We start from the raw sequence: 24,041 nt of genomic DNA, 5'->3' as shown, positions 1-24,041 counted from the left end.
ACCCCCCGCCCCTCCGCGGCCAACTCCCATCCCACAGGCACAGAAAAAGACATGCTTTCCGAAGCCCACTCGGCTGGCATCTCTTTGCTCAGCCTGCTCCGCCCGGACCACACGCAGGCACAGAGGACCTGGCGGTGAACCAGAGAGCCACCCCCGGCCCTCCCATGATGGGAGTCCACAGTGGGAGGCAGACAGCACCCAGCAGGGCAGTGAGGAGACGGACAACAGAAACTGGCAGTAAGTGCTGAAAGGAGGGAAAGCACGGGAGCTGATGCACGCGGACCGGGCCCAATTCAGATTCCAGGCAGACTGGGGAGGAGGCAACACCTGAGCCAGGCCCCACTGCCCTGGCGGCGGTGACCTTGTTTCCACACTGTGGGCACCAGAAGCTTCCCCCGGTCCTGTGTGGCTTGGCGCCAATGTGCCCAAGAGGCAGCAGAGATGACCCAGCAGGGAGGGACTGAAAGGATAAAGGATGGGCTTTGGCATCAAGGAGGACGTGGGTTTATCAGGGAGGGGCTGGGTTCAGGGCCGAACCCTCTGTTCTCCAGCCCTGACCTCGGCTTCCTCATCTATCCAACGGCCACCCTGACACATCCCAAAAGGGTGAGGTGACATAACCCATGTGGAGGGCCTGGCAGCCCGGCCCCAGGGCACCATCCTGGAACTTCACTAGGTCAGAGCCCATGTGCAGCAGAGCCCCGCAGGGCTTGGATCCCCTGAACTAGCAGCTGCCTTCACCCCTGGCCTCAGGAGCCCCATCTATAAAATGGGCACAATGGCCGGGCGCGGTGGCTCACGCCTGTAATCCCAGCCCTTTGGGAGGCCAAGTCAGGCAACTCACAAGGTCAGGAGATCAAGACCATCCTGGCTAACACGGTGAAACCCCATCTCTACTAAAAATACAAAAAAATTAGCTGGGCATGGTGGCGGGCACCTGTAGCTACTCAGGAGGCTGAGGCAGGAGAATCGCTTGAACCAAGAAGGCAGAGGTTGCAGTGAGCAGAGATTGTGCCATAGCACTCCAGCCTGTGCAACAAAAGCAAAACTCTGCCTCAAAAAATAAAATAAAATAGGCACAAAATAGGAATGAAAACTCCTCCCTGCAGTGAGGATTCCCAGGTAATGGAGGGAGCGGTAGGTGTTAAGTACTTCATAAACAAGAGCAGCTGCTGTTACCATCATCAGCAACAGATCAATGCCAGCTTCGGAAGAGAATCCCAAACCCCAGAACCCTAACCCGGCCTGGCCTCCCTCTCCTGCGGTAACCTGAGTCGGATCCTCCAATGTCGTCCGGAATCCCAAACCCCAGAACCCTAACCTGGCCTGGCCTCCCTTTCCTGCCGTAACCTGAGTCGGATCCTCCGATGTCGTCCTTGGAGAAGCTCTGGAGCAGTTGTTCCATGGTGCTGCCCAGCCCCGGGTATCTGAGGACCATGAGGTCACCCTGGGCTTCTCTGGCCCAACCCTGGCCTCTGGGCGAATCCCAACCCTGCTCCAGCACTGGAGCTGGGTGTCCAGGAGCCCTGCAGCCATGGCTCTGAACAGGCACTGCCTCAGCACATCAGAGCTATGTCTGAGCAACTGATCAAAAACTTCCGGCCCCGAAATCCCTTTGCAGGGCCTTATGTATGCTACAAGCTGTACTTGCAAAGATATACCTAGATCTGAATGCGCCCAAAGCAGAAAACCGAAATATCCACGGATTAATGAAAGAATGAGTAAACGAAGATACGGGAAATTAAAAGAAATCGATTTCCATCTGTACACACTGACGTGTTAAATGACCAAGCCACGAGGTAAAGGACAGACAGAGTGGTGTAAAACCTATGCACCACAGGTGTAGAGATGGGCGGGGAAGGGACAGAGGGAGGAGCGGCTGTGCACTCTGCATTCATGGGGCTTGTCTGGAAACACAATAAAGTGACTTCAGTGCTGCCTCTGGGAAGCAAGTCATACTTTTCAATCCGCACCCTCCTCTGCCATTGTGTGAACGTGCATAACGTGAAGCCCAGCAGGTCCGAGGAGAGATTTATGCATGCATGCTTGTATGTGCCTGAGAAACCAAAGGTCACGGGCAGTGCGGAGGGAAGGAGAGACTGACTTTTCATGTTACACCCTCCTGAGTGGTTTGAATTTCTCCCTTGTACATGAAAGATAGCCAGACAAAAGGCAATGGCGAAGGCTGGGGGCAGGAGAGCCGGCGTCTACGCACGTTGTCTGGGCCCCTCCCTAGAGTGGACAGGCCGGACGGGGGACCACCCCCGCAACATCCTTTTGGACGCTGCTGGCTGGGGGAGGGGAGTGGGAACAGGCCCTGAGCCTCTTCTGTGACCCAGCTGGAGGCTGGCGGACAGCCCTGCTTTCCTCAGCTTGGAATCTCCCAGAGCAAGCCCTGCACCCACCCCGCAGCCCTCAGTGGGTGTGATGGAGGTGGGGTGGTCAGCCCAAGGGCAGCGGGGCTCCCTGACCTGCATTCCAGTAAGGGAGGCTTCCCAAACGAGCCAGGAGCAGTAAGATTCAGGTTTGAACCTGAGCTCTGCCACCTGAAAGCAAGGGACCATCACCTCCCGACACCTCAGCTTTAGCGTCTAGAAAAATAAAATAACATGTGCTTCAGTGGGGAGCCATGAGGACGAATCCACCCATGCCTGGCCCAAGACCCATGGGCACACAGTAGTGTGGCATTGGCACAAAACACCAGTCTTGGTCCCTGTGTCCCCAGAGTGCTCCGGTTCAAGGCAAAGGGTCAAGAGAAGGAGTCATGGAGACAGTTCTGGACACAAGGCCATGTCAGGCCCAGAACAGGTGTCTGGCCCTGTCCCCCAGGTGGCCACCCCGGGACCCAACCCATCTGGCACGTGGCTGACAGAGAATCAGCTTCACATGCTGCTTGGGAACACTCCTCATTTTTGGTCTCCCGCTGTCACCCAGGCTGGAGTGCAATGGCCTGCCCAGTCACAGCACACTGCAGCCTCGACCTCCTGCGCTCAAGAAGCAATCCACCCACCTCCGCCTCCTAAGCAGCTGGGACTTCAGGTAGAATAGAGCTATACCAGGGGAAAAAAAAATACATATATATATATGTGTGTGTGTGTATATATATGTGTATGTGTGTATGCATAGGTATACATATGTGTATATATGCATGTATGTATATATGCATGTATGTGTACATATGTGTGTGTGTATACATGTGTATACATACATAAATAAAACAAAGTAGCTGGGACCACAGGTATGTACTACCACACAAAACTAATTTTTAGGCTGGGTGCAGTGGCTCACACCTGTAATCCCTACACTTCGGGAACATCTGAGGCCAGGAGTTCGAGATCAGCCTGGCCAACATGGAGAAACCCTGTCTCTACTAAAAATACAAAAAAAAATTAGCCAGGCGTGGTGGCGCACACCTGTAGTCCCAGCTACTCGGGAGGCTGAGGTGGAAGAATCCCTTGAACTGGGGAGGCAGAGCTTGCACCAAGCCGAGATTGTGCCACTGCACTCCAGCCTAGGCTACAGAGCGAGACTCCGTCTCAAAAAAAAAATTCTGAAATTGCGCAGTGACAACACGCTGGGAGGCGTGTGGGCAGGGTTAAGAGGCGGCCACCTAGGGGAGAGAGGTGTCTACGGGTGTCCTGTTGGCATCTCAGGTAGGCCAAGGCCTCCATGGTGCCCCCAAGCACTATTTGGGGCAGCTGCCCTTTCTCCCTGCCCTGGGCTGCCAGGTCAGATCTCAGGAGATGGAGCACTCAATGTGCGCCCCATCTAGGTGGGCTCTGGAGAAAGCCCCCTGAACTGAGGACACCCAAACCTCATAAATCACCGTGGAGATTATTGAGTCAAAGGCCTGGGGGGCACTCAGTAGGGGGCTCCCTCTAAAGGCTGGTCCCCAAGCTCCACCTTCAGGGGCTGACAGCTTCCCCCTGTAGTCCTGGCCTGCAGGCGACAGTCCCTTCTGTTGCGGGGTGTGCGAAGGGCTACCCCAGGAATAGAAGGCCGAGACAAAGAAAGAGCTTGGCTTTTCTGAAAAAGACACAGGGCACCCCCTTCATTGGGAGCTATTACATGCAAATGTCTCCGGCATCCATGCTAATCAGCTGCCACTGCCGGGGCTTTGTGCACTACAAAAGAGACAGCAGATGTGAGCTGGGGTTCCACAGCCCCAGAAAGCGCAGGAGCTTAGCGGATAATTATGAAAAGCATGGGGTTGTTTGGGGGGGTCACAGTGCAAAGCCACAAAACCGGCCTGCACCAGTCCCCTTGCTCCACACGCTGTCTGCTGGGCCAGCTCACCCAGTCTTTCTTCTCCCGTGGGCCAAGACTTTGAAGCTGTGATTTATGGAGCCCCAGGAAGCACTCCTAGGTGTTGGCTATGCAAGGCCTTGGTTAGTGCTCAAACCACCCTCCAGGTTGACCTTAGTCCTATTTTTAAGAGGCGAAACCAAGGAACAGAGCGATGACAGGCTCCAGGTGGCTCAGCTGGGGACCCAGACGCTGGTCCAAAGACAGCCAAACTCCATCCCAGTCTCCGCAGAGTCCAGTCGGGAGGTACTGGGGGCCAGGCTCAGGGGACCAGGTTCCACCTGTGCTGTGGGCCTGGGCAATGCCAAGCCAGGCTAGTTGACCCCTGAGCCTCACCACTACAAGGAGGTAATGGAGCCTGCTGCCTGGCGCTAAAAAGGGTCCGTCACATTGTGACACTTGGCAGGAGCTGGGCCGCAGCTCTCTACGGGGACTAGGCCAGCAGGAGAAGCCCTTTGCAGAGAGGACACCCACAGTGGCCTGGAAGGTAGGGTTGAATGAGGCGTGTCATGGAGCAGCAAGAAAACCCCAGGTTGCTGAGGGGGATCGTCTCCCAGAGCGACTGGGACCCTCCACACCCTGGCTTTCATTGTCAAGGACAGAGAGCTCAGTGCAGCAAGCTGGGCTGCCGCCTGCCTTCAGGCGGGTCAAAGGGCCTCACCCAGAGGAGGGGGTGCAGGCGGGCGCTCCAGAGAGGCTGGGGCAGAGGCAGCCTCCAGTGGAGGAAATTGCAGTTGGGTCACGGAGAAGCTGCCCTGGGCTGAGGCCCACTTGAAGTCCCTGCCTAGCGCACATCTTGAAAGAGTCTGAGTCAGAGCACGCTGGCACATGCCTGTAATCCCAGTGCTTTGGGAGGCCGAGGCAGAGAGATGACTTGGGACCACAAGTTCGAGACCAGACTGGGTGACAAAGCGAGACCCCGTTTCTACAAAAAGTAAAAGATTAAAAAAAATAAAGAATAAGGAAAGGTTTTGACCATCAGCCAGAGAAACAGGATGTCCTGGACCACAAAGCTGCAGGAAGGGCCTCTGCCAGGCCCCAGGGCGTCCAGGAGCCCTTCTGGCCCCACTGAGGCTCAGAGAACAGTATGTTTGGGTTAGGAGGCCACCTTCGGCCCCAGGACCTGCAGGCTGCTTCACCAGATGTGATTCCAGATGTGGCACAGCCGAGGGGGCAGACACTACCGACACCACAAAGAAATCAGACACAAGGCAGGAACCGGGGCAGACGGGAGACTGGCTTTGGTGAGCTCTGGAAGAGGTCACCATGGCCAACACGGTGATACAGGACAAGGACCAGGAGCAGGGGTGAGCCTTGGACAGGCACTTCCTCCATGGCCTTGCGCTGCCCTGTGGAGGAGTCAGAGACTGGGAAAAGTGGCAGGAGGGGCTGCAGGGCTGATGGCCAAGTGAAAGGCTCAGGGCCAAACCGGGGTTCACATCCCAACTCGGCCACCAAAATTTTAGTGCCTCAGTTTCCTCTTATAAAAATTAGGGAGTGAGCTGGGCATGGTGGCGCCCCCCTGGAGTCCCAGCTCCTCGGGACACTGAGGCAGGAGGATCATTTGAAGCCAGGAGTTTGAGACCAGCCTGGGCAAAATATTGTGACCCCATATATATATTTTTTTCTTTTTCTTTCTTTCTTTTTTTTTTTTTTTGAGATGGAATCTCATTCTATCACCCAGGCTGGAGTGCAGTGGAGCGATCTTGGCTCACTGCAACCTCCGCCGCCCGGGTTTAAGTGATTCTCCTACCTCAGACTCCCGAGTAGCTGGGATTACAGGTGCCTGCCACTGCACCTGGCTAAATTTTTTTGTATTTTTTTTTTTTTTTTTTTTTTTTGAGACGGAGTCTCGCTTTGTCGCCCAGGCTGGAGTGCAGTGGCCGGATCTCAGCTCACTGCAAGCTCCGCCTCCCGGGTTCACGCCATTCTCCTGCCTCAGCCTCCCGAGTAGCTGGGACTACAGGCGCCCACCACCTCGCCTGGCTAGTTTTTTGTATTTTGAGTAGAGACGGGGTTTCACCATATTAGCCAGGATGGTCTCGATCTCCTGACCTCGTGATCCGCCCGTCTCGGCCTCCCAAAGTGCTGGGATTACAGGCTTGAGCCACCGCGCCCGGCCATTTTTTTGTATTTTTTTAGTAGAGATGGGGTTTCACCATCTTGGCCAGGCTGGTCTTGAACTCCCAACCTTGTGATCCACCTGCCTCGGCCTCCCAAAGTGCTGGAATTACAGGTGTGAGCCATCGCGCCCGGCCCTCATCTCTTAAAAAAAAAAAAAAAAAAAAAGATTTAAAAAAAAGATAAAAGATAAAAATGAGGGAGTGGGCGGGGCATGGTGACTCATGTCTGTAATCCCAGCACTTTAGGTGGTCAAGGTGGGAGGACTGCGTGAGCCCAGGAGTTGGAGAGCATCCTAGGCAACATAGTGAGACCCCATCTCTACAAGAAATACCAAAATTAGGCCGGGCACAGTGGCTCACGCCTGTAATCCCAGCTACAGGCTGGGAGGCTGAGGTGGGCGGATCACCTGAGGTCAGGAATTCGAAATCAGACCGACCAACATGGAAAAACCCCATCTCTACTAAAAATACAAAATTAGCCGGGCGTCGTGGTGCATGCCTGTAATCCCAGCTACTGGGAAGGCTGAGGCAGGAGAATCACTTGAACCCGGGAGGCGGAGGTGGTGGTGAGCCGAGATGGCACCATTGCACTCCAGCCTGGGCAACAAGAGTGAAACTCCATCTCAAAAAAAAAAAAAAAAAAAAAAAAAAATTAGCCAGGTGTGGGGGCACCTGCAGTCCCAGATACTCAGGAGGCTGAGGTAGGAGGATCAACTGAGCCTGGGAGGTTGAGGTTGCAGTGAGCTGTGTTCACACCACTGCACTCCAGCCTGGGCAACACAGCAAGACCCTGTCTGAAAAAAAAAAAAAAAAAGAAAGAAAGGAAAGAAAGGAAGGAAAGAAAGAAAGAGAGAGAGACAGAGAGAAATAAATAAATAAATAAATAAATGAATGAATGAGGGAGTGAGCTGTAGCTGCTGCGGCTCCCTGTGGGGGGCTGTCCTGATAGCAAAACCAGTCAGTGAACATGAAGCTCCTGGAACCAGCCCTGCCTGGCTTGTCACTCGTGCTCAGCAAACGTTAGCTATGGTAGTGCCTGGCAGCACCAATAAGCAGGACTTGGAGTGTGTGAGGGGGACTGAGAACCGAGCATCCCATCACCCCCTATCTAGGGGCTCCAGGGCTCAGAGGCAGAGCCAGGCTCCTTCGGAGGGTCCCTCAAGGGCACAGGATGGAAATCTGGAAGCTCCAGCCTATCTTCGCCTTCCTGTCCTGTTCAAGGAAGAATGTGGCAAATTCTCTGGAATGTCCCTCCTCAGTCTGCACGAGGACCCCCAGTCTTTGATTATTTATTCAAATGCCCCCAGCCCAGGATGGGTAACAAGAGCATCCCGCTTTCATGAGAGCACTGATTGGCCAGGGGCAGTCCTCGCCAGAGGAGCACCCATGCCCCCACCGCCAGGCAGGTTTTCTATACGTAAAACCACTATGCTTGCACATGTGTAACACATCCGGCAAAATGAACCCCCGGCTCCGAGAACACAATTAGCGGGAGAAAGACCTGCCAACGACTTAAAGAAAAACAGCTCAGACCCGCGCCTGCCAAGGCTAATGAATAGCTTTAAAGAGACAGACAAAAAGGAAGAATAAAAGGGGGTTCTCCTGGCAGGGGTCGGGGGGCACAGAGACCCCCAAACAAGTCTGGACCTGTTTACAAGAATGCCCCACCTGGCAGCAGGGGACAAACGACGAGAGGAACAGACAGGGAAAGAGGGGCTGTCCCACTGAACAAAACCTACCCAGAGGGGAACAAGTTCCATGTCTGGCTTTGGATGGTGGTGACGTGAGTGTCCATAATTGTCAGAAGCCTCAAACAGAACAACTAAGGCCTGGGCGTCTGTGTGTACTGACTAAACAATGATTAAAATAAATAAGCGGCCGGGCGTGGTGGCTCACGTCTGTAATCCCAGCACTTTGGGAGGCCGAGGCGGGTGGATCATCTGAGGTCAGGAGTTTGAGACCAGCCTGGCCAACATGGTGAAACCCCATCTCTACTAAAAATCCAAAAATTAGGCGGGCGTGGTGGCACGTGTCTGTGATCCCAGCTACTTGGGAGGCTCAGGCAGGAGAATCACTTGAACCTGGGAGGCGGAGGTTGCAGTGAGCCAAGATCACGCTACTGCACTCCAGCCTGGGGGACAGAGCAAGACTCTGTCTCAAAAAAATAATAATAATAAAAATAAAACAATAAAATAAAGAAGTGATGCAGAGAATCTATACCAGAGGAGACACAGGAGGGGCCCAGAATCTCCAGACCCAACTCCTTCAGTCCTGGGTTAGGCCTGTTCTCCATTTCCTTCATGTAACTGTTTTTCAGGGAACAAAAGGCAGGTACAGGGTGAGGGGGGCAATTATGGACTCCAGATTCCTCAACCAAAAGTCACAGCCGTGTAGTGTCAAAGCGGCAGGTTAGGCTGGGCACAGTGACTCAGGCCTGTAATCCTAGATCTTTGGGAGGCCAAAGAGGGGAGGATTGCTTATGTCCAGGAGTTTGAGACCAGCCTGGACAACATACTGAGACCCCATCTCTACATTTTATTTTTTTGGATGGAGTTTTGCTCTTGTTGCCCAGGCTGGAGTGCAATGGCGTGATCTCGGGTCACCACAACCTCCATCTCCTGGGTTCAAGAGATTCTCCTGCCTCAGCCTCCCGAGTAGCTGGGATTATAGGCACATGCCACCATACCCAGCTAATTTTTGTATTTTTAGTAGAGGCGGGGGTTTCACCATGTTGGCCAGGCTGGTCTTGAACTCCTGACCTCAAGGGATTCACCTGCCTCAGCCTCCCAAAGTGCTGGGATTATAGGTGTGAGCCACCACACTCAGCCAATTTTTTAAAAAAATTAGCCAGCCGTGGTGGCGCATACTTGTAGCCCCAGCTACTCGGGAGGCTAAGGCAGGAGGATTGCTTAAGCCCAGGATTTAAAGGCTAACAGTGAGCTATGATTACATCAGTGCACTCCAGCCTGGGGAACACAGCGAGACCCTGTCTCTTAAACCAGACAAAAAAGTGGCAGGGCAGGCACCGTGGATTTTCTGGGCAGATCTGGAGGCTGCTGAGAGTCCACCCTGCACGACTCTTGAGACTGAATTGTGAAGCTCCCCAAGCAGGTCACTAGAGTGAGATCAGGAAGCAGATCCGCAAGGTGCCGGAGAAGGCCCCTGGGACAGATAAACCACACGGGGGAAAGGGACTCCTCCTCAATCACTGGGACGAGGGGGTCTCGGGCAGGAGCCCCAAGGCTAGTCTGTGTCCTATCTACCCCAACAGCTGGCCGCCCTGGGATACATCTTCTCTTCCAGGCCACATAGCAGGCTTAGGAGACCAAGGATTCACCTATGTTGGGTATGGGCCAATCCTCAAAAGCCCCCTCCATTTAACGGGAGAAAACTGAAGGAAGAACCAGTTTCTTGGACAAGGTCGCAAGGTCACGCCAAGGTGAGGCTCCCATGTATGCTAATCAGTACCGCCTGCAGCCTCTAACCCAGAGAGTGCCGGGCAGCCAGGGACCGCACTCCAGCCAGGAAAGGCAGAGAGCAGCAGGGCTGACCACAGAGACCCTGCAGGCCCCTGGGTCCTCCACCTTTGCAGCTCACCTCTCTCTGACCAGGCCAACCTCTCCCCTACCTCTCCTTAGCTGCCATTCTCTTCAATTTTTCCCTGGGCCACTTCCCCAGCAGAGGAGATGGGGTTCTCTGTCTGCCTTCTCTCTGCTCCCCAAGACTGAGGTCGGGCATGGTGGCTCATGTCTGTAATCCCAGCACTTTGGGAGGCCAAGACAGGCGTATCCACTTGAGGTCAGGAGTTCGAGGCTAGCCTGGCTAACATGGTGAAACCCCGTCTCTACTAAAAACACAAAAATTAGCCGGGCATGGTGTCACACGCCTGTAGTCCCAGCAACTCGGGAGGCTGAGGCACGAGAATCGCTTGAACCCAGGAGGCGGAGGTTGCAGTGAGCAGAAATTGGTCCACTAGGCTGGCCGCGGTGGCTCATGCCTGTGATCCCAGCGCTTTGGGAGGCCGAGGAGGGTGGATCACAAGGTCAGGAGATCGAGACCATCCTGGCTAACATAGGGAAACCCTGTCTCTATTAAAAATACAAAAAAATTAACTGGGCGTGGTGGCAGGCAACTGTAGTCCCAGCTATTCGGGAGGCTGAGGCAAGAGAATGGCGTGAACCCTGGAGGCGGAGTTTGCAGTGAGCCGAGATTGCACCACCACACTCCAGCCTGGATGACAGAGCGAGACTCCATCTCAAAAAAAAGGAAAAAAAAAAAAAAGACTGAGAGTGCGCTGGAGACTGGGGTGCTGTGTCTGACTTGGGCACACACAGTCCAGGCAGATGTCTACTCTGGCTTTTCACGGGGGAAGCCACTCACCGAATCCTCCCACCAATAAGGAAGCTGGGGTTCAGGGACACTGAGGCATTTGCCCATGATTGCCCTGCCAGGAAAGCACAGCGGGCTGGAGCACGGCTGGAGCCCAGCCTCCATCACAGGCGTCCCTTGCCTCCCCATCCCCCTCACTGCGTGCCCTTGGCCATGCCAGGCCCACAAGTTCATTCCCAGAGCAGGTCTTCCCTCCTGCAGTGCCAGACGCTATTTTAAGCACTTTACTTCTATCAGCTCAGCACTCACAGCAACCCTCTGAGGTAGACTGTCAAGATCCACAACTGACAGCCAAGGAAACTGAGGCACAAAGTGGTCATCGGGATGCTAAGGAGTGGGTCAGGACTTGCCAGCTGGCCCCTGCTAGTGCTCTTACCACAAGCACCACCCTGCCCTCAGCCTCCCTCTAAGCAGAGCCCCTCCTCCAGCATCCTGGAGTCCCTCCGCTCACTTTAAGTGATTGCTGATTTAGCGCTCCTCATGCAATGTCCCCAGGCCCGCAAATGTGGGACCTTGTGTTTATCTTGGGTGTCACCACATTCCCGGGCTCCTAAAACAGTAACTGGTGCACAGCAGATGCTCGGTGAATTTCTGCTGACCATTTAAAGCTGGCTGGATGGGAGCTACCATGCTATGGAGACCAGCGAGTCCACTTTCGCTGCATGTTTGTGGCTGAATGACTGAAAGGGTGGGTCTCAGTGGGCTGGGAAAGGTCGCCGTCCCCCCTGCTCTCTCTGCAGCTCCACTGTCACCTCACCTAAGACCTGCCATCTGGCTGGCCCCTCCCCCACCCCAGCCCTCCAGGAGGCTGCTCTCTGAGGTCACCTGTGACCTCCTGATCAGAAATCCAGTGACCGCCCCTTGGCTCCCACTCTGACCCCTCACAGCATCTGACCTTGCTGACCTCTCCTTCCTGCCCTTTCAAAGCTTCTCACCTGTCCCCAGAGAGGTGTCCCGGCCCTGCACAGAAAGTCCCCCAATCCCTTACCAGCCGGGGCAGTCTTCACTCCCTAATATGGTGCTGTCCTCCAGGGACTGGTATCCTTTCTCAGTCACAGATCCCTCTGAGAAGCTGACTGCAACCAGGGAAGGTTCTGCGCAGAAAAATGTGCAGAGAATCCACAGCTACACCATGGTCAGTTTATAGAGCGCTTACTTGGGGCCAGGCACTCAGGGCAAAGCTTTTCTTTTTTTTCTTCTTTTTTTTTTTTGAGACGGAGTCTCGCTCAGTCGCCCAGGCTGGAATGCAGTGGCCGGATCTCAGCTCACTGCAAGCTCCGCCTCCCGGGTTCACGCCATTCTCCTGCCTCAGCCTCCTGAGTAGCTGGGACTACAGGCCCCCGCCGCCACGCCCGGCTAATTTTTTGTGTTTTTAGTAGAGACGGGGTTTCACGGTGTTAGCCAGGATGGTCTCGATCTCCTGACCTCGTGATCCACCCGCCTCGGCCTCCCAAAGTGCTGGGATTACAGGCGTGAGCCACCGCGCCCGGCCCTTTTTCTTCCTTTTTATATATCATAAGTCATCAAGCAAGAAGCATTTTTTTTTAGAGACAAGGCCTTGCTCTGTTTCCGGGGATGGAGTGCAGTGGTGCGATTATGGCTCACTGTAGCCTCAAGCTCCTGGGCTCAAGCAATCCTCCTGCCTCAGTCTCTGGAGTAGCTGGGACTACAGGCATGTGCCACCATGCTGGCTAAAGTTTCTTAAATTATTTTTTAAGAGATACAGTTTCACTGTGTTGCCCCGGCTGGTGGTAAATTCCTGGACTCAAACCACCCTCCTGCCTCGGCCTCCCAAAGTCTGGGATTACAGGCACGAGCCTCTGTGCCCAACTGGGGTGAAGCATTTTACATGTGTTTCCTCCCCTCCATGGAAACCTCCAGGGAGGTGCCACTGTCACCCCCTTTCAGGGAGGGAAAGTGAAGCTCAGAGGCTCATCCAAGGTCACAGCCACCGATTCTTGTCCTTTTACCCCTTTGCAAAACTGTGTCCAATTGTGAAGGGCTCATGGGACCTCCCCCAGGGGCCACCCACAGACCAGATTAAGAATCTGAGCTCTGGAGCCGCAGGTACCATGACTCACAGCTGTAATCCCAGCTTTCTGGGGGCCAAGGTAGGAGAATCTCTTGAGCCCAGGAGTTTCACATCAGCCTGAGCAACATAGTGACACCCTGTCTCTACAAAAAAAAAAAAAAAATTAGCCGGGCACGGTGATGCGCGCCTGTGGTCCCAGCCTGTAGAGAGGCTGAGAGTGGGAGGATCTCTTGAGGCTGGGTGTTCAAGGCTGCAGTGAGCTATGATCGTGTGACTGCACTCCAGCCTGGATGACACAGCAAGACCCTGTCTCAAAAGAAGAAGAAGAAAAAAATGCTAGCTCTGAGCTGACGGAACTGATGGAAGCCCCTCCCAGCCTCAACTCACCACCTCGAGCAGCCAGGTGTGCCCTCCATCCTGCCCCTGCTTACGTGGCTGCCTCCCCGGATGTCTCTGCAAACTCACCACCTCCCAGGTTCTCCGGCAGACCTTAGAAGCAGAGCAGGTTTCCGCAGAAAGGAGACACAGCTGCCACAGATCTTCCTGAGCCTCTCCACCTGCTAAATCCAACTGGCTCTGAGGTGTGTGAGGCCTGGCATCTCAAAGTCATCAGCAAGTTCACACCACACTCCAGCTTCTGTTGAAAGGCCTTGCCCTCCCATCTCATCCAGACCCCCCACACAGAGGGCCAGCGCGTGGTGACCAGGAGCTGCTCACAGCACTGGCCACTTTCCATTAAGATTTCACCTGAGGCCGGGCGCAGTGGCTCATGCTGGTAATCCCAGGACTTTGGGAGGCCAAGGCGGGCGGATCACTTAAGTTCAAGACCAGCCTGGCCAAAAGGGTGAGACCCCCGTGTCTACTAAAAATACAAAAATTATCTGGGTGTGGTTGCACGCACTTGTAATCCTAGCTACTCGGGAGTCTGAGGCAGGAGAATGGTTTGAACCTGGGGGGCTAGAGGTTGCAGTGAGACGAGACTGAGCCACTGCACTCCAGCCTGGGTGACAGGGTGGGAATCCATCTCCAAAAAAAAAACAAAAAAATCCTCGATTTAGACCCAGCCCTGTTTCTACTTATAGCCCCTACAGTCCTCACAGGGGACCCTGTGCTCCAAGCCAGGTGGCTGTCTCCAGCCCTGGCCCACTCGAGCACCTCTCCATAACCTCTCCAGAAACGTCCTTCCCAACATTCTGGCCAGGTCCAGATCCTACCCACTGTGGCCAAGGTGACTCCCTGTATGTTCTCCCTTTGTCCATGGAAACTGGAACCCTAAATTCAGCTGAGCACATGGCCGCTCAGACGGAAAACTACATTTCCCAGGATCCCTTGCAACTGGCAGTGGTCATGTGACTACATTCTAGCCAACAAAATGAAAGCAGAACCACCTTGCATCAGCTACCGGGAACCTTTCTTAAACACCTGGATGTGACCTTTGCACCCTTTCTCCTTTGTCCCTTCCTGTGTCCTGCTGTCTGGAAGCCAGAGTGTAATGGCAGGACTCCAGCAGCTATGCTGAAACATGAGGACAAGACCTCACCTTAAGAATGGTGGAGGATGGCCCGGGGCAGTGGCCTGTAATCCTAGCACTTTGGGAAGCCGAGGTGGGTGGACTGCCTGAGGTCAGGAGTTTGAGAACAGCCTGGCCAACATGGCGATACCCTGTCTCTACTAAAAATACAAAAATTAGCCAGGCGTGGTGGCACATGCCTGTAGTCCCAGCTACCTGGGTGGCGGAGGCAGGAGAATCGCTTGAACTCGGGAGGCAGAGGTTGCAGTGAGCCGAGATCGTGCCACTGCACTGCAGCCTGGGTGACAGAGCGAGACACCACCTTAAAAAAAAAAAAAAAAAAAAGTGGAGGACCTGGATCTGGGAACTTCCAAGAGCCCAGGAGACTCTGGCACCTGCCAATCTTCACACTTTAGCATGAGACCACAGAAAATAAAATGTCATCGTGTTTAAGCCTTTGCTACTTTGGGTCTTTGTGGTGAACAGATAAACGGAATCCTGATCACCTTTCCAGTCACTGACCCACTTATATATGCAGTTCAGGTGGGCATCCAGTCGCCCTGAATGCCAAAGCCATCTCTGCTGCCTGCCAACCACATCACTTTGGCCAGTCAAGTTCTTTCATTTCTGTTTTTCCACTAGTAAAATGGGGTTGGCGTTTCTGACCTCGCAGAACTCTTTTTGTTATAAGTGGTAACATACAGTAAGCGCCACAACTGGCACAAGGGGCTCACACAGTTCAGAAGTGTGCTCTATTCGGCCTGAGCGAGTGGGACCCTTTGCACCCCAAACAAAGGATGTTCTGGTTTCTCTTTTGGTTGGGGCCAAGCTCCCCACAGACCCCAACTCCTGCCTGCCTCATTCATTTAACCCAGGGGGCTACAAGCTTTCCCTGCCTTGGGCCAGTGAGTAAATATTTCAGGTTTTGCAGAACACTGTGGTCTCAATTGAATATCGTTGTTTGTGGATTGGGTTTTAGTTTTTTTTTCCCCAAATCAATCTCTCAAAAAACGTAAACGCCTTTCTTAGCTTTGTATAAAAATAGGCCACACCGGGCACAGTGGTTCGTGACTATAATCCCAGCTACTTCTGAGGCTCAGGCAGGAGGAGGATGGTTTGAGGTCAGGGGTTCAGGGCCAGCCTGGGAAACACAGCAAGACCCTGTCTTAATTTAGCCAATTAAGGCAATTGCTTAAATTAGCCAAGGGTGGTGGCATGTGCTTGTAGTCCCAGCTACTTGGGAGGCTGAGGCCAGAGGATCACTTGAGCCCAGGAGTCAGAGGCTGCAGTGAGCTACTAAAATACAAAAAATTAGCCGGGCATGGCAGCATGCGCCTGTAATCCCAGCTAATCGGGAGGCTGAGACAGGAGAATCGCTTGAACCTGGGAGGCAGAGGTTGCAGTGAGCCGAGATCGTGCCACTGCATTCCAGCCTGGGCGACAGAGCAAGACTCCATCTCAAAATAAATAAATAAATAAATAAATACAGGCTGGGAGTGGTGGCTCGCACCTGTAATCCCATCCCAGCATTTGGGGAGGCTGAGGCAGGCAGATTACTTGAGGTCAGGAGTTTGAGGCCAGCCTGGCCAAGATGGTGAAACCCCATCTCTACTAAAAATACAAAAATTAGCCAGGCGTGGTGGCACAGGCTTGTAATCCCAGCTACTCAGGAGGCTGAGGCATGAGAATCGTTTGGACCTGGGAGGTGGAGGTTACAGTGAGCCAAGACCATGCCATTACACTCCAGCCTGGGCAACACAGTGAGACTCTGTCTCAATAATAAAATACAAACACAGATTAAAAATGGGCCGCAGGCTCAATTTGGCCTATAGGCCTAATTTACACCACTGCCCTTTCCCTAGCTGCCCCCAAGGTCAAGCATTTTGAGTCAGCACAAGTTTATGTACAGTCTGGTACATGGTAAATGCTCAATAAATGACAATATCCATTAGCAACATGCAGGCACCACTGAAACACAAATGCCTTTCTGGGGTTACTAACTTTCTCTGTCCCCCAGCTGCCAGGGGGATCCCAGGAGTGTAACCAAAGGAAGTCACAAGGGCCCCCGGTTCAGTGACAGCAGGCCATTCTTCACCTTCTTTGGACACAGGGTTTTTCTCTGAACTTTCCACCCCCTGGCAGCCCCCCACAAACTGAAGTTGACCCCTGACAGAGCCCAGGCTGCTGTGTAAGCTTCTTAGCCAAGGGGATGGGAGAGTCCTGAGAACCGGCCACACTGACTCGTGCTGACCAAGAAAGAAAACTAACACAGTCATTTCCAGAAAGAGCGCCACGGGGCTGGGGAAGCGAGAGTTTGTTCTGTTCTCTTTCCCGGCACCCCTCCCTGAGAAACTGCCTCCTTTCCAAGGGAGGGCAGCCTATGCCCAGGAACTCCAGAGGCCATGCCAAAGCTTCCTGAAGCCCAGGAAGAACACGCCAAAGGGCCTCCCCCTCTGCCCAGGGAAAATGGCCTGGTGTTGGTAGCTGCCATTTGGCCAATCTCATGGACGTAGGCCAGGGTGACTTCAGATGGCAAGAAGGGCTGGGTAGGGTAACTGTTCACTACAGAGTGACTGATACAGACCCTTCTGCAGCTGTCATCCTTCCCCTGGAGGGTGCAGACATCAAGGAACGGGGCTGGAAGTCCTCCTCGTCACATGCCTCTCCTGGACCTCCTATGTTAGGTACAGGAGTCCCTCCCATGGCCGGTGAGCCAAGACAGTGGGGCAGCCCTGGAGCATACGGGGCTCCTTCTAGAAAAGCTAGCTCATTCCCATGCCACACCAATGAACACTGCTGTCAGTAACATGGACACAAATGTTTATTGGCTAGGCGCAGTGGCTCACGTCTGTAATCCTAGCACTTTGGGAGGCCAAGGCAGGAGGACTGCTTGAGCCCAGGAGTTCAAGACCAGCTTGGGCAAAATAGTGAGACCCCCATCGCTAGAAGAAACTTAAAAATCAACCATGCGTGAGGCTGGTGGCAGTGGCTCACGCCTGTAATCCCAGAACTTTGGGAGGCCGAGGTGGGCGGATCACCTGAGGTCAGGAGTTCGAGACCAGCCTGACCAACATGGAGAAACCCTGTCTCTACTAAAAATACAAAAAAAATTAACTGTGCATGGTGGTGCATGCCTCTAATTCCTGTAATCCCAGGACTTTGGGAGGCCAAGGCAGGCGAATCACTCGAATCTGGGAGGTGGAGGTTGCAGTGAGCCGAGATCGCGCCACTGCACCCCAGCCTGGGCAACAAGAGCAAAATTCCATCTCAAAAAAAAAGAAAAAAGAAAAAGAAAAAAGAAAAAAGACAGACATCCAAGTTGTAACCCCTGGAATCTGTGAAGGTGACCTTATTAGGAAATAGGGTCTTTGCAGATAAGGATCTTGAGATGAGATCATCCTAGATATAAGTGGGCCCTAAATCCAATCCCCAGCGTCCTTATAAGAAAAGAACAGCTGGGGCCGGGCGCAGTGGCTCACGCCTGTAATCCCAGCACTCTGCGAGGCCAAGGTGGGCGGATCACGAGGTCAGGAGATCAAGACCATCCTGGCTAACATGGTGAAATGCCCTCTCTACTAAAAATACAAAGAATTAGCCGGGCGTGGTGGCGGGCGCCTGTAGTCCCAGCTACTCAGGAGGCTGAGGCAGGAGAATGGCATGAACCCAGGAGATGGAGCTTGCAGTGAGCCGAGATCGCGCCACTGCATTCCAGCCTGGGCAACAGAGCCAGACTCCGTCTCAAAAAAAGAAAAAAAAAAAGAAAAGAAAAGAACAGCTGAGGTGGGAGGATCACTTGAGCCTAGGAGTTCGAGACCAGCCTATAACAGAGTGAGACTCCATCTCACTTAAAAAGAAAAAGGGCCGGGCACGGTGGCTCACGCCTGTAATCCCAGCACTTTGAGAGGCCGAGGTGGGTGGATCACGAGGTCAGGAGATCGAGACCATCCTGGCTAACACGGTGAAACCCCGTTTCAACTAAAAATACAAAAAATTAGCTGGGCGTGGTGGCGGGCACCCGTGGTCCCAGCTACTTGGGAGGCTGAGGCAGGAGAATGATGTGAACCCAGGAGGCAGAGCTTGCAGTGAGCCAAGGTCGCACCACTGCACTCCAGCCTGGGTGACAGAGTAAGATTCCGTCTCAAAAAAAAAAAAAAAGGCCGGGCGCGGTGGCTCAAGCCTGTAATCCCAGCACTTTGGGAGGCCGAGACGGGCGGATCACGAGGTCAGGAGATCGAGACCATCCTGGCTGACACGGTGAAACCCTGTCTCTACTAAAAAATACAAAAAACTAGCCGGGCGAGGTGGCGGGCGCCTGTAGTCTCAGCTACTCGGGAGGCTGAGGCAGGAGAATGGCGTGAACCCGGGAGGCGGAGCTTGCAGTGAGCTGAGATCCTGCCACTGCACTCCAGCCTGGGTGGCAGAGCGAGACTCCGTCTCAAAAAAAAAAAAAAAAAAAGGAAAGAAGAGGACACAAGACACAGGAGTGAAGATACAGGCAGAGACTGGAGTTTTTCTGAAGGAAATCAAGCAACAGTTGGAGCCACTGGAATCTGGAAGACGCAAGGATTTTCCCGTAGAACCTCCCCAGGGAGTGTGGCCCTGCCAGTACCGTGATTTCAGACTTCTGGCCATGAACTGAGAGAGACTCCATTCCTGTTGTCTTAAACCATAAATTTGTCATAATTTGTTATGGCAGCCATGGGAAATTAATACACCCAGCACTGATCACCTCCAACTCCAGAACCCATGCTTTTTTTTTTTTTTTTTTTTTGAGACAGGATCTCGCTCTGTCACCCAGGCTGACATGCAATGGTGCGATCTCAGTTCACTGTAACCTCTGCTTCCCTGGTTCAAGTGATCCTCCCACCTCAGCCTCTGGAGTAGCTGGGACCACAGGCGCAGGCACCAGCACATCTGGCCAATTTTTGTATTTTTAGTAGAGATGAGGTTTTGCCATGTTGGCCAAGCTGGTCTCAATCTCTTGACCTCAAGTGATTCGCCTGCCTCAACCTCTCAAAGTGCTGGGATTATAGGTGTGAGCCACCATGCCTGGCCAAGAACCCATGCTTTTTATCTCCATGCCAATGTTACTTAAGGATAAAGAGGGGCAGTGCGGTGGCTGACGCCTGTAATTCCAGGACTATGGGAGGCCAAGGAGGGAGGATCATTTGAGCCCAGGAGTTTGATACCGGCCTGGCCAACACAGTGAAAACCCTTTCTCTACAAAAAATACAAAAGATTAGCTGGTTGTGGCACACGCCTATGGTCCCAGCTATTGGGGAGGCTGAGGTATGAGGATCACTTGAGCCCTGGAGGTCAAGGCTGCAGTGAGCTGAGACTGTACCACAGCACTCCAGTCTTAGCAATGGAGTGAGGCCCTGTCTCAAAAAAAAAAAAAAAAAAAAAAAAAAAAAAGAAAGAAAGAAAGAAAAAAAAGGAAAAAGTGGGAAAAAAAAATTCTTTCAGACCCCTAAAGATATATCATCTGGGACTGAGGATCTCTGAGGAATGTGGACTTTCTCCTTTTTATGAATGTTTCCGGTCAGGTGGGGAGGCTCACACCTGTAATCCCAGCATTCTGGGAGGCAGGAAGATCACTTGAGCTCAGAAGTTGGAGAGCAGCCTGGGCAACCCAGTGACATAGCGAAACCTTGTCTCTAATAACAAAAAATGTTTCAGTTACCAATTACCTCTCAAAGAGAAGTGCTGTCTTAATAACAAATAATACTTTCAAGAGTATCAACAAAACAAAAACACAAACACAAACACTAAATGTTACTCCAAGAGTAAGATGATAAGAACATCTCGCTATGTTGCCAATACATCTACAAAACCAAAATTGTTCCTAAAAAAAATTTTTTTTTTGAGACGGAGTCTTGCTCTGTCTCCCAGGCTGGAGTGCAATGGCATGATCTCAGCTCATTGCAACCTCCGCCTCCCAGGTTCAAGTGATTCTCCTGCCTCTGCCTCCCAAGTAGCTGGGACTACATGCCACCATGCCTGGCTAAGTTTTGTATTTTTAGTAGAGACGGGGTTTCACCATGTTGGCCAAGCTGGTCTCGAACTCCTGACCTCAAGTGATCCTCCCACCGTAGCTTCCCAAAGTGCTGAGCCACCGCGCCTGGTCCTAAAAACATTTTTTAAAGGTTTATTTAAAAATGATAGCCAACTCTCCCGGAACTCCTTTGAGGCTAAGCCCCGGGACCCTAGTTTTAGAAACGCTGCACCACTTTGTTCTGTTCAGGACAGAGTTGGCTACCAATGCTTGCCCAGTGAATAGGTTTTTTGCTTATGATCTGGGGTTCTGCTGAGCTGAGTGTCTGCCTAGAACTCTGAAATACCCTCCTTCCCCTCTTCTCATCTGGGTCAAGAAGACCCAGGCTCTGCCCCAGCAAAAAGGGACGGCACCCTCGGGTGGCAGACACAACTCCTTTAGTCCACGTTTTCAAAGTCGAGGTGCAGGGAAAACCCAGTGAACGGACTGCTCCTCGGGCTTTCCTTTAATCGGGCTGTTCCCAAAGTGGCAAAAAATTCACACAGGACCCAAGCCAGCTAGAGGCCTCCTGAGGGGTTCCCCGGGGCATCAGTGCAAGAAGCCCCGAGAGACAAAGCCAAATGACACAGAGTAGCAAAATGTGAACGAGGAATCAAAGAAAACAGATAAGAAAAGGAGTAACAAGAAGAATGAACTACAAAGACTGGGAGCGGGGGTGGGGGGTGCTGGCAAACACATTTGTGATTTTCTTTCCCCCATAGTGAAATGTCAGTTTTGAAAGCAGCTTCGGAAAATGTAACCAGCTTCTCACATCCCCCAAAAGAAGACGGGAGGAGGCTGTTACCCCTTGCTTCGAAGCCCGGCATCAGGAAGGGGCCCGTCCCGTCCACGTTTCCACGAGGAGCTCATCCTGCGTCTCCCACCATCCTCGCATAGGCCCTCTCCTCAGGTCCCTAAGTTTCCCACTCAGGGGTCCTGAACACCACGCCTCGCACAGCGGTGGAACTCGGTCCTCCCGGGCGCCACAGACCAGCGAACACTTTCCGACCGTCCTGAGCTATCCAGGGGGTCCCCAGAGGGATCCCGGGCCGCCCACGCCCCACCCTCCTCCCTGCAGAGGCGGCCACACCCGCCCCCGAGACACCCACCTCTCCCGCACCCCGGGCCTCCCTCCCCCACGCTTAAGCCCCCCACGCCTGGCGTCCTCCAAATTCCCCTTCCACTCAGAGCCCCCCACTTCCTGCCCACCCATCCCTCCCAAATCTCTGGCCCCTCACTCCCCATTTCGCGCTTCCCTGCTCACTCTGGGCACCTCGCCCCTCCAGCCACCAAGCACGCCCTCTTTTCTCTGTCCCCTGGCACCGGCCCTCCACGCTCCCTCCCTGCGGGCCACCGGCTCGGCCCCAGGGACCCCACGCCAGGCCCCCGCGCTCAGGGCCCCTCCCCGCCGGCCCCCGCCCCGGGCCGGCCTCGTGCGCAGCCCCGGCCCTGCGCCCGCCCCGGGGCCCCGTACTCACGGCTGTAGAGGGCGATGCCCGCCGCGTCCGGGCCAGCGCGCACCTCGAGGCGCAGCGCCTGCTGCTCCGCGTGCCGCTGGATCTCGCCGTTCGCGTCGCCGATGGTGAGGAGGCGGGCGCCGGGGAACACCGACACGGCCGCGCAGGGCCCCGCACCGCCCGGGACCGCCGACCCCGCGCCGCCCGCGCCCGGCCCCACCGCCGCCGCCGCCGCTGCCATCTTAGATCCGGCTCCAGGCCCCGCCGCCGCCGCCGCTGCGCCCGGGCCCAGGCCGCCGCCGCTGCCGCCGCCGCTACCGCCGCCGCTGCCGCCGCCGCCGTGCAGGCCGAGGCCGAGGCCGAGCCGGGCAGCGCCGCCTGCCGGCCACGCGCCGCCTCACCGCCGCCGCTGCCGCCGCCACCGCCACCGTCGCCGCGACCCGGCCCCGTGGCGCAGCGCCCCCTGCTGGCCGCCCTCGGTGCGGGGAGCTAGTGAGCGAGCGAGAGGGCGCCCCGTGGGGCGGGACCGGCCTCGCCCCGCCCCGCGAGAACGGTCGCCGCTTTGTGAGGTGGCTCCACCGCCCGGGAACTGCGGGGCGGGAGGGTACGTCGGGGGCGGTGCTAGGGCGCGAGGACACGCCCCTCGGAAGACTGGGCCCCGCCCCCAGGCTGGCGCCTCATTAACGGCTGCTTTCGATTGAGGCGGTGCTGGGATGGCGGGGGCGGTGCTCGGTCGCGCGAACACGCCCTGGGCCCCGCCCCGCAGGAGCAGCCGCGCTTCGTGATGCGGCTTCCCTGCCCCGACATGGACACGCCCCTGAGACCGGGCCCCGCCCCTCGCGCCCTCTCGGCTTTGTGAGGCAGCCCGCAGGGAGGCGGGGCCCAGCCGCGACGAGGCCCCGCCCCGGTACCTGTCCGCGCCCTCCCACCCGGACTCGCTTTGTCAGGCGCCCCGCTCTGGGGACGGGCGGGGGAAAAGGCGTGGCCAGCGCCCGGGACACGCCCCCACCCCTTGGCCCCAACCTCTTACCCCGGCCCCGCGCACCGACCATTTCCGATGAGCCCTGGCCTCCAGGCGCAACCTGAGCCGGGTTGAAAGGACACCTCCCCGACATTCGACCGATCCTCCTCCCTTCCCCATCATCTCTGCCCACACTCCCTTCTTAATCCTTAATGTTTGTCTCCTTTCGCACTAGATATCCTTTGACCTCCTCCCCTCTGAGCCCCTCCTCCAACATTGCTGAGTCCCGCCGGGCCAGGCGCAGGGCCCCTCTCCCACCACACGAACCCGTCTTCTCTCCGCATCCCCCTTCATTTTGGGTGACTCCATCCCTTTTGGGCGATACAGTGGGCTTGGGCCACTTCCCAGCCCCAGCTTTAACTCTTCCCTAGACCTCATTTACGCCTCATTCTTTTTTTCTTTTTTTGAGACGGAGTCTCGCTCTGTCGCCCAGGCTGCAATGCAATGGCTCCATCTCGGCTCACTGCAACGTCCACCTCCTGGGTTCCAGTGATTCTCCTGCCTCAGCCTCCCGAGTAGCTGGTACTACAGGCATTTTTTAATTTTTAGTAGCGACGCCCAGCAATTTTTTAATTTTTAGTAGAGACGGGGTTTCACCATGTTGGTCAGGCTGGTCTTCAACTCCTGACTTCAGGTGATCTGCCCGTCTCGGCCTCCCAAAGTGCTGAGACTACAAGCATGAACCACTGTGCACGGCCCCTTTTGTTGTTTTTTTTTTTTTTTTGAGACGGAGTCTTGCTCTGTCGCCCAGGCTGGAGTGCAGTGGCCGGATCTCAGCTCACTGCAAGCTCTGCCTCCCGGGATTACGCCATTCTCCTGCCTCGGCCTCCCGAGTAGCTGGGACTACAGGCGCCCGCCACCTTGCCCGGCTAGTTTTTTCGTATTTTTTAGTAGAGACGGGGTTTCACCGTGTTCGCCAGGATGGTCTCGATCTCCTGACCTCGTGATCCGCCCGTCTCGGCCTCCCAAAGTGCTGGGATTACAGGCTTGAGCCACCGCGCCCGGCCCCCCTTTTGTTTTTTGAGACAGGGTCTCACTGTGTTGCCCAAGCTGGAGTGCAGTGGTGCCATCACAGCTTACTGCAGCCTCGACCCCCTGGGCTCAAGCAATCCTCCCGCCTCGGCCTCCCAAAGTGCTGGAATTATAGGTGTGAGCCACTGCGAGGGGCCC

At 54.8% G+C, this 24,041-nt stretch overlaps 1 protein-coding gene across 2 annotated transcripts in view; it reads right to left on the bottom strand.

The window, feature by feature from the left end:
- Positions 1-22,211, bottom strand: part of CARM1 (coactivator associated arginine methyltransferase 1) — a 52,167-nt gene extending 29,956 nt beyond the window's left edge. For both annotated transcript variants that reach the window (XM_015440199.4, XM_045381006.3), the window contains exon 1: positions 21,872-22,211. In XM_015440199.4, coding sequence (XP_015295685.2) covers positions 21,872-22,091 — 220 coding nt within the window. In that variant the 5' untranslated portion in view covers positions 22,092-22,211. The remainder of the gene's footprint in view (positions 1-21,871) is intronic.
- Between the last annotated feature and the right edge of the window lie 1,830 nt (positions 22,212-24,041).

The sequence above is a fragment of the Macaca fascicularis genome, chromosome 19, assembly GCF_037993035.2.
Source record: "Macaca fascicularis isolate 582-1 chromosome 19, T2T-MFA8v1.1".
NCBI lineage: Eukaryota > Metazoa > Chordata > Mammalia > Primates > Cercopithecidae > Macaca > Macaca fascicularis.
This window is presented reverse-complemented; position numbering and strand designations above follow the sequence as displayed.